At 44.8% G+C, this 18,642-nt stretch overlaps 1 protein-coding gene across 9 annotated transcripts in view; it reads left to right on the top strand.

The window, feature by feature from the left end:
* Positions 1–18,642, top strand: part of LOC139758810 (putative neural-cadherin 2) — an 831,293-nt gene that overhangs the window by 538,865 nt on the left and 273,786 nt on the right. The window contains exon 1 of one of the 9 annotated variants that reach the window (XM_071680635.1): positions 1,772–3,080. The exons of the other annotated variants lie outside the window; for them this stretch is intronic. Coding sequence (XP_071536736.1) covers positions 3,032–3,080 — 49 coding nt within the window. The 5' untranslated portion in view covers positions 1,772–3,031. Of the gene's footprint in view, positions 1–1,771; positions 3,081–18,642 lie in introns of those variants that run through there. 9 annotated transcript variants of the gene reach the window in all.

The raw sequence follows: 18,642 nt of genomic DNA on the forward strand, positions 1-18,642 counted from the left end.
CTATCCGTCCCACAGGTATTCCACAGACTCTCGTGTGCCAAACCTTTCTATTCCCGTTCTGTCCCATCCCCCATCGTCCCCTATGCTAACCCCCCCATTTCCCATCCCCGTGCTGCTATCCTACATTGTCGTGTGCCGGACCCGATCTCCCATTCCCTGCCATCTTACACCTTCATGTGCTAGACCCTCCACCTTCCGTTCTCTCCTACCCATGACTGTCATGTGCCAGACCCTCCACCTTCCGTTCCCTCCTATCTATGACTGTCATGTGCCAGACCCTCACCTTCCGTTCCCTCCTATCTATGACTGTCATGTGCCAGACCCTCACCTTCCGTTCCCTCCTATCTATGACTGTCATGTGCCAGACCCTCACCTTCCGTTCCCTCCTATCTATGACTGTCATGTGCTCGATCCTCCTCCTTCCGTTCCCTCCTATCTATGACTGTCATGTGCCAGACCCTTCACCTTCCGTTCCCTCCTATCTATGACTGTCATGTGCCAGACCCTTCACCTTCCGTTCCCTCCTATCCATGACTGTCATGTACCAGACTGTCCCCTGCTCCTGTCCCCTGCCAACCCACATTCCTACCGTCTCACATGTTACGATGGCACAGAGCCCAACCCTCCCTGCCTGCTTTCCTCCAAGGGCCTCCCGCGGCCCCGTAATTAACCCGACGGTTGTTTAAGAGTTCCACAAAACGCAAGGCATTAGTAGGATGGGCGGCTGGAGGCGTGATCTGATTATCCTCGGGGTCACGAACCGCCGCCTTATCTCGCGGGTTTCCCTCTCCCCCCAGATGTAGGAGGGCCTCCAGCTGCCATCAGCGATGACCGATTTCCTTGGCGTCACGTGGAGGTAATCGTACCGCGAGATTGGCTACTCCAATTATTACTCCTCCTCCTCCTCCTCCTCCTCCTCCTCCTCCTCGTATCGTCTTACGAACTCCTCCCTCCAGCATTTTACGCCGGGGGGGAAGTTTGATGGGTTTTGGTTACGTGATTGTTAAAGGGGAATAGTCATTCTCCGAAGCTAAGAGCCTGCCTGATTGTTTTGCTATGTGAAGATCACAAGTTTGTGATATTTTTCAGCGGAGTCTCCCCTCGATATTTTTTTTTAATTTCAAACGTGTATAAAAACGCACCCACGTTTTCGCTCGTTGTTAGGCGTTGATCTGATTTTCTACAGTTTATTTTATTTTGGTACGATGGTACGATGATTCTGAAGGTACTGATCCATAAACAGACTCATCACAAAACTCACTTTTTTTTTCCCCTTCACACCTCTTCGGTCTTATACCCAGTCCCTCATAGTAACACATTGCTCTCGAACCTCACGCAACATATTTTGAGTGGCTTCAACCAACCACAAACCCCCCCTTCCTCCCTCTTCCCCTCACATTTTTGAGTGACAATAGATTTCAACAGAGCATTCAACACGGACCCCTGACACATCCTCACACCCTGGAGTATTCGACACTCCCCTTCCTTAGTGACAGAAAAAGAAAAAAGAATTAATGGTTGTCCAACTTTATAGCTGGCCACTACCAAGCTAGCCACACCACTCACAAAGGCTTCACACTTTGACTTACTACCGCAATAGGTTCCACTTCTCAAGGCTCCTGCAGCGCCAATGAAGACGTACAAGTCCACCGAGTAGGATCGGAGATTAATAACGGTTGTTCTATTGTTCTTGCTTGTTCAGGGTGATTGCAGGACAATTCAGTAGGTATTTAGTGCCTTCAGTGAGGAAGGAAGACCTTGAACAAGCGGGGGGATGTCTTGATTATTTATAATGAAGGCGATATGGTCGGTGCCCAAAGCACAGACGAGAAAGTATGACCGGTACATGTCTGGGAAACGCAGTTTTCCGAATGACGTATTTCGAAAGGGAACGAAGTTTGATATTGACTTGGGGAACAGTTGTTAAATGTCTGTCGAGTCATTATGGTGTGAACTTTGACAATTTTTGCCGGGGGGGACACAGGGTATCTGGGAGTATATACTGCTGAAGTGTGAGGCAGGGGTAAAGCTGTACACTTGTGCATGATAGTTAGGGATCTGTGTCCTTTCGGAAGTGGACTGCGAGAAATATTCATTTTTGTCCACATCATTTAGAAGACAGTTAAGTAAAGCTCTTAAGACACATTTCATTGATAATCATTAGACATAGATTTCAGGCCACGTTGTTATTTGTTTCTTATTTTGGACAAACATAAAGAACATCACCACCGTAACATAATTTAGCATACGTAATAGAGAGAGCAGGCAGGTCGCCAAAGGGATATCCTCAAAGATATTAAAATTGCGAGTGAGGAATGAATTATTTTGAGAGAGATTCATACATCGAAAAGATTCGTCGGTAAGATAAGAGATAGCGTCTCTAAAACCAACTCGACGGCCATGTAGAAGTGAATGTAGAAAGAATGGGCGAAAAAAGATATTCTAAAATGAGTAAGAGAAGGTGGAAGAAAAGAATGATGAATGTGTGTGTTTGAGGAAGTTTGTCGGTACGAACCTGTGACTGGAGAAGGAGTGAGTGGGTGGAATCGTGTAACCTAACTATCGAACCAGATAAACACAAAGTCTGCCAAGGAAGGAGGGATAGATATTTCCTGTCTACAAAAAGAACAAGTGTTTTAAGATTTCAACTCGACCGTCACATACAAATGTTTCAATCGACATTTGCTGTTCGTTTTTTTTGTGTCTATACTGACCGTCGGAAGCATTTAACACTGATGTGTTATATTTTTCATATACCGCAACTTCAGCTTTCATTCTGGTAATGAATCGTCGTCAAAGCAGCCATATATATACATACATACATAGCTGCGTTCTCACCTCCATTCTCATCGAGCGTCAACAACGGCGAACCATTCTCTGTGGACGCCCCTGAAGGTGGCAGTGTTCTCCACTGTGCTCGTGGTCGTTACGACGCTGATCGGCCACCACATCAGTGAACCTCTGAGGCAAAGGTTGGGTGGAGGTGTGAGGAGGGAGTTGCCAAGACTGGAGGCCCCAGCCGCGAACAGCGATGGACCCAGGCAAGATCTTCCAGATCATCACCAACAGCACGCTTCTCGGTGAGTCTTTCCCCCCTCTTTACTTGTGATCACATACGCCTACATGGTTTCAGAGCCCAGTGGTGATTGGTGCTTGTGATCATATACGCCTACATGGTTTCAAAGCCCAGTGGTGATTGGTGCTTGTGATCACATACGCCTATATGGTTTTCAGAGCCCAGTGGTGATTGGTGCTTGTAATCACATGCGCCTACATTGTTTCAGAGCCCAGTGGTGATTGGTGCTTGTGATCACATGCGCCTACATGGTTTTCAGAGCCCAGTGGTGATTGGTGCATGTGCGCCTACATGGTTTCAGAGCCCAGTGGTGATTGGTGCTTGTGATCACATGCGCCTACATGGTTTTCAGAGCCCAATGGTGATTGGTGCTTGTGATCACATGCGCCTACATGGTTTTCAGAGCCCAGTGGTGATTGGTGCTTGTGATCACATACGCCTACATGGTTTCAGAGCCCAGTGATGATTGGTGCTTCTGCGCCTACATGGTTTCAGAGCCCAATGGTGATTGGTGCTTGTGATCACATACACCTACATGGTTTTCAGAGCCCAGTGGTGAATGGTGCTTGTGCGCCTACATGGTTTCAGAGCCCAGTGATGATTGGTGCTTGTGCGCCTACATGGTTTCAGGGCCCAGTGGTGATTGGTGCTTGTGATCATATACGCCTACATGGTTTCAGGGCCCAGTGGTGATTGGTACTTGTGCGCCTACATGGTTTTCAGAGCCCAGTGGTGATTGGTGCTTTTGATCACATACACCTGCTTGGTTTCAGAACCCAGCTCTAATTGGTGCTTGGGATTACACACCTCTACTTAGTTTCAGAGCCCCATGCTCATTGGTTCTTAGGTTTACTCACACCTGCATAGTTTCAGAGCCCAGCCCTGATTGGTTGGTGTTTAGCCCATCTTAACAAGGGTGAGACTGCTTGATCATGATTACGAGTTAGTCTTGGTGAGTTCTTACGATGAGTCTCTTGGAGTGAACTACCGTTGTCATTGTATTTAGTCTTTTTCTTTATTCCATACGTTCATATAGTTTAAATGAAGTAGGTGAGGTTTAGATAAAGGCCGACCAAGAGAGATAGACGGATAAAGAGATAGAGAGAAAAAAAAACAAGATAGAAGAGTGATGGGTATGATTTCTTTTTTATTCAGTCGGGTGTACCTATATTGTGTGTGAATGACGTTTTGATAGACTGCTTCAGAATCTAACTTTCATTCCTTGTGCTTTCTAGCGGGGAATTGTTGGACCTATTTCGTTTCTGTTTATAATCGCTGGTATATTAGCTTCCATACCATTAATCCTTCGGCATTTTCTTTGTTTTGTCTCTATCAATCTATATATATCTATATATATATTATATATATATATATATATATATATATATATATATATATATATATATATATATATTCATGAGAGAGAGAGAGAGAGAGAGAGAGAGAGAGAGAGAGAGAGAGAGAGAGAGAGAGAGAGAGAATGAATGAATTCGGAGAATGATTTACTGATTAACTTTTCATCATTTCTTGCCAAACTTTTTCCGACAGAGCTTTGTCCGGTGATGAAGCCAATTGTGATCGCTTTCAGATTCCTTTGATGTCTGTCCTTTGTGCATATATATATATATATATATATATATATATATATATATATATATATATATATATATATATATATATATATTTATGTATATGCTACTTCTAAAGAGGGAGAGAATTATATGTATTTAAAATGTCACTCTTATGGCAATAAAGGTGGACATTTCTCTTATCGCTTCTAAACGATAATTAGGTAATTAAATAGTTCACCTGTGTTGGGCTCATCAACTAGTAACGTCATTCAGGAGGTTTTTGTCCATCTTGGTCGGGGTGGTCTGTCTGTAAACCACAAGGATCAACAAATCCTTCTTCCATCGTCAGCTCCATAGACACACACACACACACACACACACACACACACACACACACACACACAAAGGACTCGCGTTTTGATTGCAAGCGAAATCTTATTCATTGTTTTTTTTTTCTCTTTCTCTTATTCACCGAGGATGTGAAAAACAGCTGAAGATGAACTGACAGATGTTAATGGTTCTTTCATCTGGTCAGGAACTTTTTTCATCGAAATCGGATTGGCGCTGCGGTAATGTTTTGTGTCTTTCCTTCATGATTTTGAACCGGGTACGTCCGTCCTGCTTGTCACGAATCAGAGCCAGATAGCAAACCAAAAGTGTATGTGTGTGTGTATAGAAGGATTAAGGCGGGTGTGGTATTATGATCATATCTTTGACATAGATAATGCACAGCAATAGCACAGCAGATAGCACAGCAGATAGCACAGCAGATAGCAAACCAAAAGTGTATGTGTGTGTGTATGGAAGGATTAAGGCGGGTGTGGTATTATGATAATATCTTTGACGTAGATAATGCACAGCAATTATCGTATATCTTGCAATTATTCAGTTAGCACGAAATCCCGTCAATTATCACATATCTTACAATTATTCAGGTAGAAGGAAAACCCGTCAATTATCACATATCTTACAATTATTCAGGTAGCAGGAAAACCCGTCAATTATCGCATATCTTGCAATTATTCAGGTAGCAGGAAAACCCGTCAATTATCACATATCTTACAATTATTCAGGTAGAAGGAAAACCCGTCAATTATCACATATCTTACAATTATTCAGGTAGCAGGAAATCTCGTCAATGTGATTCGCATATCTTGCAATTATTCAGGTAGCTGGAAAACCCGTCAATTATCACATATCTTACAATTATTCAGGTAGCAGGAAATCTCGTCAATTATCGCATATCTTGCAATCATTCAGGTAGCAGGAAATCTCGTCAATTATCACATATCTTGCAATTATTCAGGTAGAAGGAAAACCTGTCAATTATCACATATCTTGCAATTATTCAGGTAGCAGGAAAACCCGTCAATTATCACATATCTTGCAATTGGTCAGGTAGCTGGAAAACCCGTCATTTGTGTCTCCACACTACCTTACTCAGTACATGTAATGTATAGACAGTTATCTTATGTATGATGGAAAAGTCGATTTGTTTTTCTTTTGTTATTAACGATTGATGATGATATACTCGCCAGACATCACCTCACACTCAGTCTTCAGAGCAGCAAGGACGTGTATGTGATCAGAGAGACCCCCTCTCAGCACATTACAAAAGGGCGTATATGTCTTTCACTCATACTGGTAACGAAGCCTGTCTCTTCATTTGAAGGGCCACTTGAACAAAGATGATAATGACAGCATTAATAATCGTAAAAATAATCTGTGAAATAGATCGTCGTGAAAAGAATTCTCCGTTTGTTACTCTTCGTAATGCGTGGGTCAAATCCACCCATGTAATTTCACCGTGAGTAACATTTTTCGACCTATGAATTTGTGTGTGTGTGTCTGTGTGTGTGTGTGTGTGTGTGTGTGTGTGTGTGTGTGTGTGTGTGTGTGTGGATGTGTGTGTGTGTTTGGTGAAGAACTGACTGAAATCGGAATTGCATATGATTGAGAGAGCTGACAAGGGGGTGTGTTGAATGTTTCAAAACATTCGAAGAGGATGAATGGAGAAGGACTGAACAAAGAGGACCTACGTGTCAAAAGCAGAGGTAAGGGAGAATGAATGGAAAGAGGCTTCGGGGTATCGGAGCATAAACATTCAGGAGCGTGAGAGGCGTGCATGGGATATAATTAATTGGAAGATGTGGAAAACGCGATGAGACGTACTGACAGTGGGTCTTGGCTGTGGAAGGCAGACTTTGGTTTGAGTGCATTAAACGTGACAATTAGAGGCCGTTGTTCGCCTTTTTCTAACACCACCTCTATATATATATATATATATATATATATATATATATATATATATATATATATATATATATATATATGCGAGTGTGTGTGTGTGTGTGTGTGTGTGTGTGTGTGTAAAAACCTTGTACATTGCAAGGTTTCATGAATATATTTGAAAAACATAAGCTCACAGACTACTGATGCTTCTTACGATGAAAAAGTCCAAGTAATTATACGTGCTTAGTGAGGGGTCAAAATTTCAACACTGTGAATTGTGTTGAAAAAAAAAAAAAAAGGAAATTTTTTTTGGCATTCAAGTTACACTCTTGGTCAACCTCCCACTGCTTTAGGGCCGCGTGAGGAGTTGTCTTGCTACTGCACGCAGAATGTAAAGAGATAGCAACACCCCTCCCTCCTTCCTTCCCCAGATCCCCTAGTCAGCAGGGGAGCGGCCTCAGGGGGCAGAGTTGTGCGACCCCCCCGAAACAGTCGAGGGACACAGCCCTCCTCCCAGATTTTCTGTCTCGCACGTGTGTGTCGCAAATTCTGTGCCTCGGTAGCAAATACTCTGTACAAGCAAATGGTGATTACGTCCTAAGATTATAAGCGTAGAATTTCTTTTTCTCTTTTTTTTTCGTATTATTTTTCTTTCATTTGTGTGGGGTTATTTTTTTGTATCTTTTTCCTTCGTCTCATAAATTTTGTTTTCTATTTGAGTCATTCGAAATATATATATATATTATATATATATATATATATATATATATATATATATATATATATATATATATATATATATATATATATATATATAAAACCCCATGATGCCCTTGACCTTGACCTGACCCTTGAAGGTTAAGTTAAAAAGGGTCTCATTGTCGTACTCACGGGTCATATCGCCCTGGTCAAGGGTCGTCCCTCCACACACACACACACACTCGAGGAGTTCAGATATATTTTTTTGGTTTGGATGTTTTGTTCACTTGACAACGAAGAGACGTATGTCGTAATCATTGCATTTTCACGGGGCATTCCGTGAGATATGTGGCCCGTGCAGTGCCCCTCGTTAGTTTCCTTTGAACGCCCTCCCGCGCGACATTCTTTCGAAAGGTTATATTCATGCCTTCTTCACGAAAATATGAAACGTTCTGCACAAGGTATGGTGGCCACGTTTGGTGGAGCCTGAACGTTTATTTCAGCACGTTTTCAAGTGGGAGGATGGAAAATGTTTTGGTGATGTGTTCACGTCCCATACCCAAGCTAGGTTGTTCGACCCATAAAGAGCAGTTTCTATTAAGGTTGTTCGACCCATAAAGAGCAGTTACTATTAAGGTTGTTCGACTCATAACGAGTAGTTTGTATTCAGGTCTTTTTCCTCCCTCATGTGGGCGATCCAGGAAGGTGACTAGGGACTTCGTGTCTCGAGAGAGATTTTCTGATTGTCTTTTCGTATTTCGTAAACAACCCCAAGTGTTTCTGAATATCATTTTTTTTTCCGTAGTTGGCACTGACTTCCTTTACACACACACACACACACACACACACACACACACACACACACACACACACACACATATATATACACACACACACATAGATACACACACACACACACACACACACACACACACACACAAACACACATATATATATATATATATATATATATATATATATATATATAATAGATCAATGTCTCTGCAATTAAATTACTGTGATAGGATTCGGAACTAAGAGTTCACTGAATTCAAACTTGCTGGGGAACAAATTGTAATTAAGGACGAGGCGTCCCAAACTTTTCCTTTGGACTTTGTGTAGAACTTGTGGCCCAGAGCAGCTGTGATCCCTCTGTTGCTACGCTTATTTTTCCTTTATTTTCTTTTTCCACCTCGGCACTGAAATCAGTATCGAGGAAAATGGAGCGTTTGTCAAAGACACAGGAGGGAAAGGTTGAATCTGTGATGCTGTCTTTATACCTGAATGAAAATGAATACGGTTGTAGCGGCTAGAACTGATGATGGAGTCTGGTCATCGTATATATATATATATATATATATATATATATATATATATATATATATATATATATATATATATATATATATATATATATTCCCATTCCCATACTATTTGCCATCTCCTGCGTTAGCGAGGTAGCGTTAAGAACAGAGGACTGAGCCTTTGAGGGAAATCCTCACTTGGCCCCCTTCTCTGTTCCTTCTTTTGGAAAATCAAGAACGAGAAGGGAGGATTTCCAGCACCCCGCTCCCTTCCCGTTTAGTCGCCTTTTACGACACGCAGGGAATACGTGGGAAGTATTCTTTCTCTTCGACCAGATTGTACACGTCCTGTGACTTCGCACTTCGGTCCAGGTGACGGATAGCGACTTATAAAGTAACCCACTTATAAAGTAACTGGGGGGGGGGTCTGCGCTTGAGACACGATGACCCCGGTGGTCTGTGTCCTGAAAAATCATAACAGACACCAACGCTGAAGGTCAAAAACAAGGCGAAACCTGCCACCATGAGTGGCAACACGGAGGAGGGGAAATTGGTTACATTGGTACAGATGATGGACGGTGATCGACTCTGCTGTGGGAAGGGGTGGACGCTGTGCAACCCATGAACGTTGGGGATTGAGAAAAATGGGGAATGGTATGAATTTTACGGTGAAGGGGAGGGGGCCGGGAAGGAGGAGTGGTAGAGGGGGCGCGGGCGGGAGGAGCGGGCCCATCGCCCGCGTCGTCCCCTCCCCCAAAACAGCCGGGCCTTTCGTAGTACGCAGTGGGTTGAGGATATAGAACGATGCAGTCTCGCGTAATTTGGCTGTCAAGGATTATATCAATGGTGGAGAGGAACGCTCCGATAGTATGGTAGCTGTTCCGTCAGAGCGACAACAACATGGACGAGTGTACTTTCAAAGGCGAATAGTTTATGACAGAGATTTTTTTAGTTTTTTTCCCGTCTCCATCAAAGACTGTGCGATGGTCGACCGAGGCGTGATGTCTGGCAGGATGTAGACTGTGTAGAGAACCAAAGATGATTAATAAAAGAAAAAAGAGAAGTTTGACGTATGGTAAAGAGAATCTTCATGTTAGATGAGACGACAGGAGGCAACTGAATGCCCTAACTATGGATATCTTATGTACGATATATATATATATATATATATATATATATATATATATATATATATATATATATATATATAGATAGATAGATAGATAGATAGATAGATAGTCTGGAGGTACCCAGCAACATACTTCCAGAAATGAGAGATTCAGAAAGTAAACATCATTGGTATGATCATTTTTCTTTAATTTCTTTTGCTCATGGCTTAAGATCCACACGTTGCCAATGAAAAGAGGTACACCTCTTCCTCCTTCACCTTTACGCTAATGCTGTCTATGGCTCTATCGTGTATACTGATTCAGGAGCTCAGGGAAGAAGTGGAGGGAGATGAATATTCCTGAGGCACGTTGGTTTATCAGATGTATCATATGCGCTGTGGTGATCCGACGGGAAGACTCGACGGAGGCTCATACCTAAAACCCTTGATCATGACGACACGACCCTTGATCACGACGGTTCAGTCCTTGAGCTCGACGTCACGACCCTTGAACACACCGGTTCAACCCTTGAACGTAAAGATACGAAGCCTTGAACACAACGATACAACCCATAGGTATGATTTGGCCTGGCCACCAACTCGATCACTTACGGTCGGGTCGAAGGCGGCCAAGTCATCATATACGAAGGTCATCCCAGTCGTGCTCATGGGTCGTACCACCTTGCTGAAGAGAGTCAAACATCCTGTATGTTTAGCTTGGCTCTCAAACAAGTTCCCCCAGTAACCTTTCGCCTTACATAAGAAGAATTAATGGAGAAAGGAACAGTGGCTGATGTCTTCTAATATGGGTGTGACAGAGTTTACACTACACAGGGGAAGAGAAAATTGGAAACAGTGAATATGGTGCAATGTCATCGTAGGTCTTCGCCTTACCTTCCCTATAATGCTCAGTGAGTGAGTGGTCTATCGCCGACTCGTATCTATACACTTTGGACTGATGGAATGATACGTTTCCAAGCAGTGATTAGGACTTGAGTGGCCATCCAATAATCAGGGTCGCTAGGGGTGATTAAAGAGCCATTTGTATGTGTGTGCGTGTGTGTGTGAGAGAGAGAGAGAGAGAGAGAGAGAGAGAGAGAGAGAGAGAGAGAGAGAGAGAGAGAAGGCATAATGAGAAACATTCTCTCATTTTCACCAGGTCGTCCATTGAACTATCGACATTAATCAGTCCTTAACCCGTGCGCACCAGACGAATTTGTTTGCCGTGGCAGCTAAAAGTGTTTCTCCTGTTTCACCTGTTTTTCGTTTCCTCTATGAGTTTTCTTGCATAAATCTCTTCCATATTTATGAGCGAGGAGATCAAATACAAAGGACATTAGAATACTTTTTGCCTATCCTTTGAGGTCACCGGCATGACGGCAGCAGTTCAGTGAGGTGAGTGAATTTCAAGTTGTTGGTAAATGAAAATTCCGACAGTGATGTAATTAGTGGGGAGGAGGGAGGAAAGCCCGAGCATTCTCAAACTTTTGTTCTGGACTTCTGTGTCGAATATGTGGAACACAGAGGCTGCGTTCCCTCCCTGCTGTGATGGCTGTTTTCCTCCCGTGTGTCGAGATCTACTGGAAAATGATTAAAAAAGAGTTCTCATATGCGGAAGAGAGAGAGAGAGAGAGAGAGAGAGAGAGAGAGAGAGAAAGAGAGAGAGAGAGAGAGAGAGAGAGAGAGAGAGAGAGAGAGAGAGAGAGAGAGAGAGAAGGTGGGCAAATGAGTGAAAGATTAAAGAGTCTTCTGTTTTCGTTGTGATCGAGTGGATGCTCTTGGTTTGGTTCGCTGGTAAAATGGCATCGCAGGAATCATTGGGGTCAGGGGGAGTACGTCAAGGTGAGGGGGGGGGGGGTTTCCAGGGTGTCACCTCGCTATTTCAAGGTCTCTTTTAACAAAGCATTTCGCTTGATGTCTTCTTGTATTCTTCTTTTCAGAGGAGAGTACAGAATACAGTCATTTGAATCCCCCTCCCAAGGGACAATGTAGCATTTTGTTATTTACCAGTCGAGACCACACGAAATACATCGCTTTCCCCATACGCTTCCGGTCGTAGAGTCGTTGTATAATCATTCGTACGGTCGATGCAGTGTAACGGTCATTGCAGCGTAACGGTCGATGCAGTGTAACGGTCGATGCAGTGTAACGGTCGATGCAGTGTAACGGTCATTGCAGCGTAACGGTCAATGCAGTGTAACGGTCAATGCAGTGTAACGGTCAATGCAGTGTAACGGTCATTGCAGCGTAACGGTCGATGCAGCGTAACGGTCAATGCAGTGTAACGGTCAATGCAGTGTAACGGTCAATGCAGTGTAACGGTCATTGCAGTGTAACGGTCGATGCTGCGTAACGGTCGATGCAACGTAACGGTCGATGCAGTGTAACGGTCATTGCAGCGTAACGGTCGATGCAGTGTAACGGTCGATGCAGTGTAACGGTCATTGCAGCGTAACGGTCGATGCAGTGTAACGGTCGATGCAGTGTAACGGTCATTGCAGCGTAACGGTCGATGCAGTGTAACGGTCGATGCAGTGTAACGGTCATTGCAGCGTAACGGTCGATGCAGTGTAACGGTCATTGCAGCGTAACGGTCGATGCAGTGTAACGGTCGATGCAGTGTAACGGTCGATGCAGTGTAACGGTCATTGCAGCGTAACGGTCGATGCAGTGTAACGGTCATTGCAGCGTAACGGTCGATGCAGTGTAACGGTCATTGCAGCGTAACGGTCGATGCAGTGTAACGGTCATTGCAGCGTAACGGTCGATGCAGTGTAACGGTCGATGCAGTGTAACGGTCGATGCAGTGTAACGGTCGATGCAGTGTAACGGTCGATGCAGTGTAACGGTCATTGCAGCGTAACGGTCGATGCAGTGTAACGGTCGATGCAGTGTAACGGTCGATGCAGTGTAACGGTCATTGCAGCGTAACGGTCGATGCAGTGTAACGGTCATTGCAGCGTAACGGTCGATGCAGTGTAACGGTCGATGCAGTGTAACGGTCATTGCAGCGTAACGGTCGATGCAGTGTAACGGTCATTGCAGCGTAACGGTCGATGCAGTGTAACGGTCGATGCAGTGTAACGGTCATTGCAGCGTAACGGTCGATGCAGTGTAACGGTCGATGCAGTGTAACGGTCGATGCAGTGTAACGGTCGATGCAGTGTAACGGTCGATGCAGTGTAACGGTCATTGCAGCGTAACGGTCGATGCAGTGTAACGGTCATTGCAGCGTAACGGTCAATGCAGTGTAACGGTCGATGCAGTGTAACGGTCATTGCAGCGTAACGGTCGATGCAGTGTAACGGTCATTGCAGCGTAACGGTCGATGCAGTGTAACGGTCGATGCAGTGTAACGGTCATTGCAGCGTAACGGTCGATGCAGTGTAACGGTCGATGCAGTGTAACGGTCGATGCAGTGTAACGGTCATTGCAGCGTAACGGTCGATGCAGTGTAACGGTCATTGCAGCGTAACGGTCGATGCAGTGTAACGGTCATTGCAGCGTAACGGTCGATGCAGTGTAACGGTCGATGCAGTGTAACGGTCATTGCAGCGTAACGGTCGATGCAGTGTAACGGTCGATGCAGTGTAACGGTCGATGCAGTGTAACGGTCATTGCAGCGTAACGGTCGATGCAGTGTAACGGTCATTGCAGCGTAACGGTCGATGCAGTGTAACGGTCATTGCAGCGTAACGGTCGATGCAGTGTAACGGTCGATGCAGTGTAACGGTCATTGCAGCGTAACGGTCGATGCAGTGTAACGGTCGATGCAGTGTAACGGTCGATGCAGTGTAACGGTCGATGCAGTGTAACGGTCATTGCAGCGTAACGGTCGATGCAGTGTAACGGTCGATGCAGTGTAACGGTCGATGCAGTGTAACGGTCGATGCAGTGTAACGGTCGATGCAGTGTAACGGTCGATGCAGTGTAACGGTCGATGCAGTGTAACGGTCGATGCAGTGTAACGGTCGATGCAGTGTAACGGTCGATGCAGTGTAACGGTCATTGCAGCGTAACGGTCGATGCAGTGTAACGGTCATTGCAGCGTAACGGTCGATGCAGTGTAACGGTCATTGCAGCGTAACGGTCGATGCAGTGTAACGGTCATTGCAGCGTAACGGTCGATGCAGTGTAACGGTCATTGCAGCGTAACGGTCGATGCAGTGTAACGGTCATTGCAGCGTAACGGTCGATGCAGTGTAACGGTCATTGCAGCGTAACGGTCGATGCAGTGTAACGGTCGATGCAGTGTAACGGTCATTGCAGCGTAACGGTCGATGCAGTGTAACGGTCGATGCAGTGTAACGGTCATTGCAGCGTAACGGTCAATGCAGTGTAACGGTCATTGCAGCGTAACGGTCGATGCAGTGTAACGGTCATTGCAGCGTAACGGTCGATGCAGTGTAACGGTCGATGCAGTGTAACGGTCATTGCAGCGTAACGGTCGATGCAGTGTAACGGTCATTGCAGCGTAACGGTCGATGCAGTGTAACGGTCATTGCAGCGTAACGGTCGATGCAGTGTAACGGTCGATGCAGTGTAACGGTCGATGCAGTGTAACGGTCATTGCAGCGTAACGGTCGATGCAGTGTAACGGTCGATGCAGTGTAACGGTCATTGCAGCGTAACGGTCGATGCAGTGTAACGGTCGATGCAGTGTAACGGTCATTGCAGCGTAACGGTCGATGCAGTGTAACGGTCGATGCAGTGTAACGGTCGATGCAGTGTAACGGTCGATGCAGTGTAACGGTCATTGCAGCGTAACGGTCAATGCAGTGTAACGGTCATTGCAGCGTAACGGTCAATGCAGTGTAACGGTCATTGCAGCGTAACGGTCGATGCAGTGTAACGGTCATTGCAGCGTAACGGTCGATGCAGTGTAACGGTCGATGCAGTGTAACGGTCATTGCAGCGTAACGGTCGATGCAGTGTAACGGTCGATGCAGTGTAACGGTCATTGCAGCGTAACGGTCGATGCAGTGTAACGGTCATTGCAGCGTAACGGTCGATGCAGTGTAACGGTCATTGCAGCGTAACGGTCGATGCAGTGTAACGGTCATTGCAGCGTAACGGTCAATGCAGTGTAACGGTCGATGCAGTGTAACGGTCGATGCAGTGTAACGGTCGATGCAGTGTAACGGTCGATGCAGTGTAAGAACCTGATATTTTTTTACGTAATAAGCCCCCAGGTATATAGTACTTAAATCGATTTTCTTACTCGAATAGAAATGTTCAATTTAAGAAAAGACTGTATATGCATTCTTTACCGACAGCAGCCGGCTGAACGTTCGCCAAGTAACGCAAAATTCTCCTTGACTCCAATTTTGAACGTTGAACTTCAAATTATATTTTGGTATTCAGGTCACGCGTCGGAAAGCGAGTTGAAAAAGTTATACTTTGGACAAATAGTACCATCGTCAGTTGGGTCTGGGAATCGAAGGTAGGCAGCTGGGAGTGGCTTTAGAGCGAATATGACCAAAAGTCAGACAAAAACCTGCATTTTGAGGGACAATATCTGCTCCTTCCCATGGGTAAGGTACAAAGACCAGGGTATCGTACCCAGGGGGTTTGTTACGCCCTCTTCAAGGATCGTACTGTTTAGGAAAGCCTCGTCTTCCAGACACGGTGGATTGTGGCCTGAAAAGAAGAAACCCGAAGTTGACCGATCTCCTCCGTAGACCAGTGGTTTAGCATCTCCTTATATCCTGTTAGGCTATATTATCACGACTCTTTTTTTTTTTATAACTATAATTGACAATTTCTGCATAAATGTCATTATTTTATGATTCATCTCTGCTTGTATGAAGTAAAAAACGAGTAATAGTATGCCATTGGCGTTTCTTTCCAAGCTTTGTGTTACGAGTGTCAACGGAGTTGTGGAAATTTAAACTCTCCGGGGAAATAAAATGGCCCCATCACCAGTGTAATTAGGACGTAGCGTTCGGAAACTTTTGTTCTGAACTTTGGTGTAGAAATTGTGAGCCAGCGGACTTCCGCACTCCGTCGGCGCGATGGGTTTTTACCGCTAGGCGGCGAGATGAAGGCTGGAGAGCAGAGCCAACGGGGAGATAATGGTGATGGAAGAGCCAGAATGGACGGTAAAGTGTTCTAGACGTATTCAGAGGTGGAGGGAGGGCTGTGAGGAGGCTACTGCCGTGTTTACTGGGCGAGTCCCATGCTCTTAGGAAAGATGGATACAGGGAGGGGTTTGGTGACGTCTTTGATCATCAAGATGACTTTCTACCCTCTCTTTCCCTCTTGGACGAACGTTCTGCTGTGGCAGGGTCGTCCTTCCCGTTTCCGTCTCTTACTTTAGACTTTAATCTTACCGTTATTAAACAGGTACGCGTTAGCTACCCCCTGTTCTCTCCTCGATTACCATTTCTTTCTCTGTTCCCAACCTCCCGTCTTCATTACGGTGTTACGGGGTTTTCGTCTGTTGTGGCACTGAACCACTCTCTTATGCCAATCGCAGTCTTCATTTACGGTGTTACGTGGTCATGAACCTACGGTAAACAGAGCTCATTAATGATCATGGAATGTGGCACAGTCACTCATAGTCCTCTTCATTTGGAGGTGTCAGTATTAACCTCTTTTGCTAACATAGCAGACATGTTGCATGTCCCTGGGGAATTTTGTCCCCTTGAGCAGGATGGCAGACCTTGTAGGCATTTTCGACTTGGCCAATACCTCTCTCCATTCAGGACTAGATCCTAAAGCCTGGCCAACGGTACTGTATATCGCACCATCGTGCTCATGTAGTTGAATATTACCCACAGTATTCTGGAATACGTATTAGCTTCATCTGTCTATACGTATCATCACTCTATATTGGACAGGTTGGTGGAGGGGGGGGGAGAGATTATTTCTCCCCCTTACCCCACTCCATTTCCCCCACCAGATCAACAAACACCATCCCAGTGTTTGTCTCCCCACTGTGTATCGTTGGATGACCCTGGGGCGCGCCAGTACATCACGCCCTCTGTAGCAGTAAACTGACACTAGGGAACTAGGGGTATATTGCCTCCCCACACCCAGCCATTGTATGTAAATTAGAAAAATTATAGTCATTTGCTTCTGTTTCCCCCAGCCTGTATAACTTGCGTATGTGGACTGTACATACGTGTACGTTTACTGAACTACACGTAGCTTTATGTGCAAGTCTGCATATATATATATATATATATATATATATATATATGGGGGTGGGTTGGGCCATTTCTTTCGTCTGTTTCCTTGCGACAGCGACAAAGCAAAATAAATGAAATATATATATATATATATATATATATTTTTTTTTTTTTTTTTTTTTTTTTTTTTTTTTTTTTTTTTATACTTTGTCGCTGTCTCCCGCATTTGCGAGGTAGCGCAAGGAAACAGACGAAAGAAATGGCCCAACCCCCCCCCCCCCCATACACATGTACATACACACGTCCACACACGCAAATATACATACCTACACAGCTTTCCATGGTTTACCCCAGATGCTTCACATGCCTTGACTCAATCCACTGACAGCACGTCAACCCCTGTATACCACATAGCTCCAATTCACTCTATTCCTTGCCCTCCTTTCACCCTCCTGCATGTTCAGGCCCCGATCACACAAAATCTTTTTCACTCCATCTTTCCACCTCCAATTTGGTCTCCCTCTTCTCCTCGTTCCCTCCACCTCCGACACGTATATCCTCTTGGTCAATCTTTCCTCACTCATTCTCTCCATGTGCCCAAACCATTTCAAAACATCCTCTTCTGCTCTCTCAACCACGCTCTTTTTATTTCCACACATCTCTCTTACCCTTACGTTACTTACTCGATCAAACCACCTCACACCACACATTGTCCTCAAACATCTCATTTCCAGCACATCCATCCTCCTGCGCACAACTCTATCCATAGCCCACGCCTCGCAACCATACAGCATTGTTGGAACCACTATTCCTTCAAACATACCCATTTTTGCTTTCCGAGATAATGTTCTCGACTTCCACACATTTTTCAAGGCTCCCAAAATTTTCGCCCCCTCCCCCACCCTATGATCCACTTCCGCTTCCATGGTTCCATCCGCTGACAGATCCACTCCCAGATATCTAAAACACTTCACTTCCTCCAGTTTTTCTCCATTCAAACTCACCTCCCAATCGTGTCATTCCGGTTAGAGCAGAGAGAGAAAAGCATATAAAAAAAAGAATACAATAGATTTACTTTAACCTCCATGCATTTTCTTACCCTTAAAGGGGAAAAGACTAAAGGAAAAGGAAAGGAAAGAAGAAAGAACAGACTCCTGCAGCTTCGCCGTTCAAATAGAAAAAAAAAAGAGGCGAACAATAGCCACTCCTCGTATAGCTGGTCTGCACACATAAACTATGGGAAACAGAGCCAATCCCTTGCCGCGAAGCCAGACTCCCGAGTGGCTGTGAACACGTCCACACAGCTCACAGGTGTAATCTGTGCTAGGCACCTGCATGTGTTGACCGTTTCTGATCGAAAAAAATTATTGCTCTGGTTTTTTTTTTTTTATATGCCAATGTTCGTTGTTGTTGTTGTTGCTGTTGCTGTTGTTTTGCTTTCTAATGAACCGAATGAGTGAAATTAGTGCTATGTGTTGTCTTTGTTTTCATTTAGTGAATGCGCTCTGTTTCAAATTCT

Source organism: Panulirus ornatus, chromosome 31 (genome assembly GCF_036320965.1).
Source record: "Panulirus ornatus isolate Po-2019 chromosome 31, ASM3632096v1, whole genome shotgun sequence".
NCBI lineage: Eukaryota > Metazoa > Arthropoda > Malacostraca > Decapoda > Palinuridae > Panulirus > Panulirus ornatus.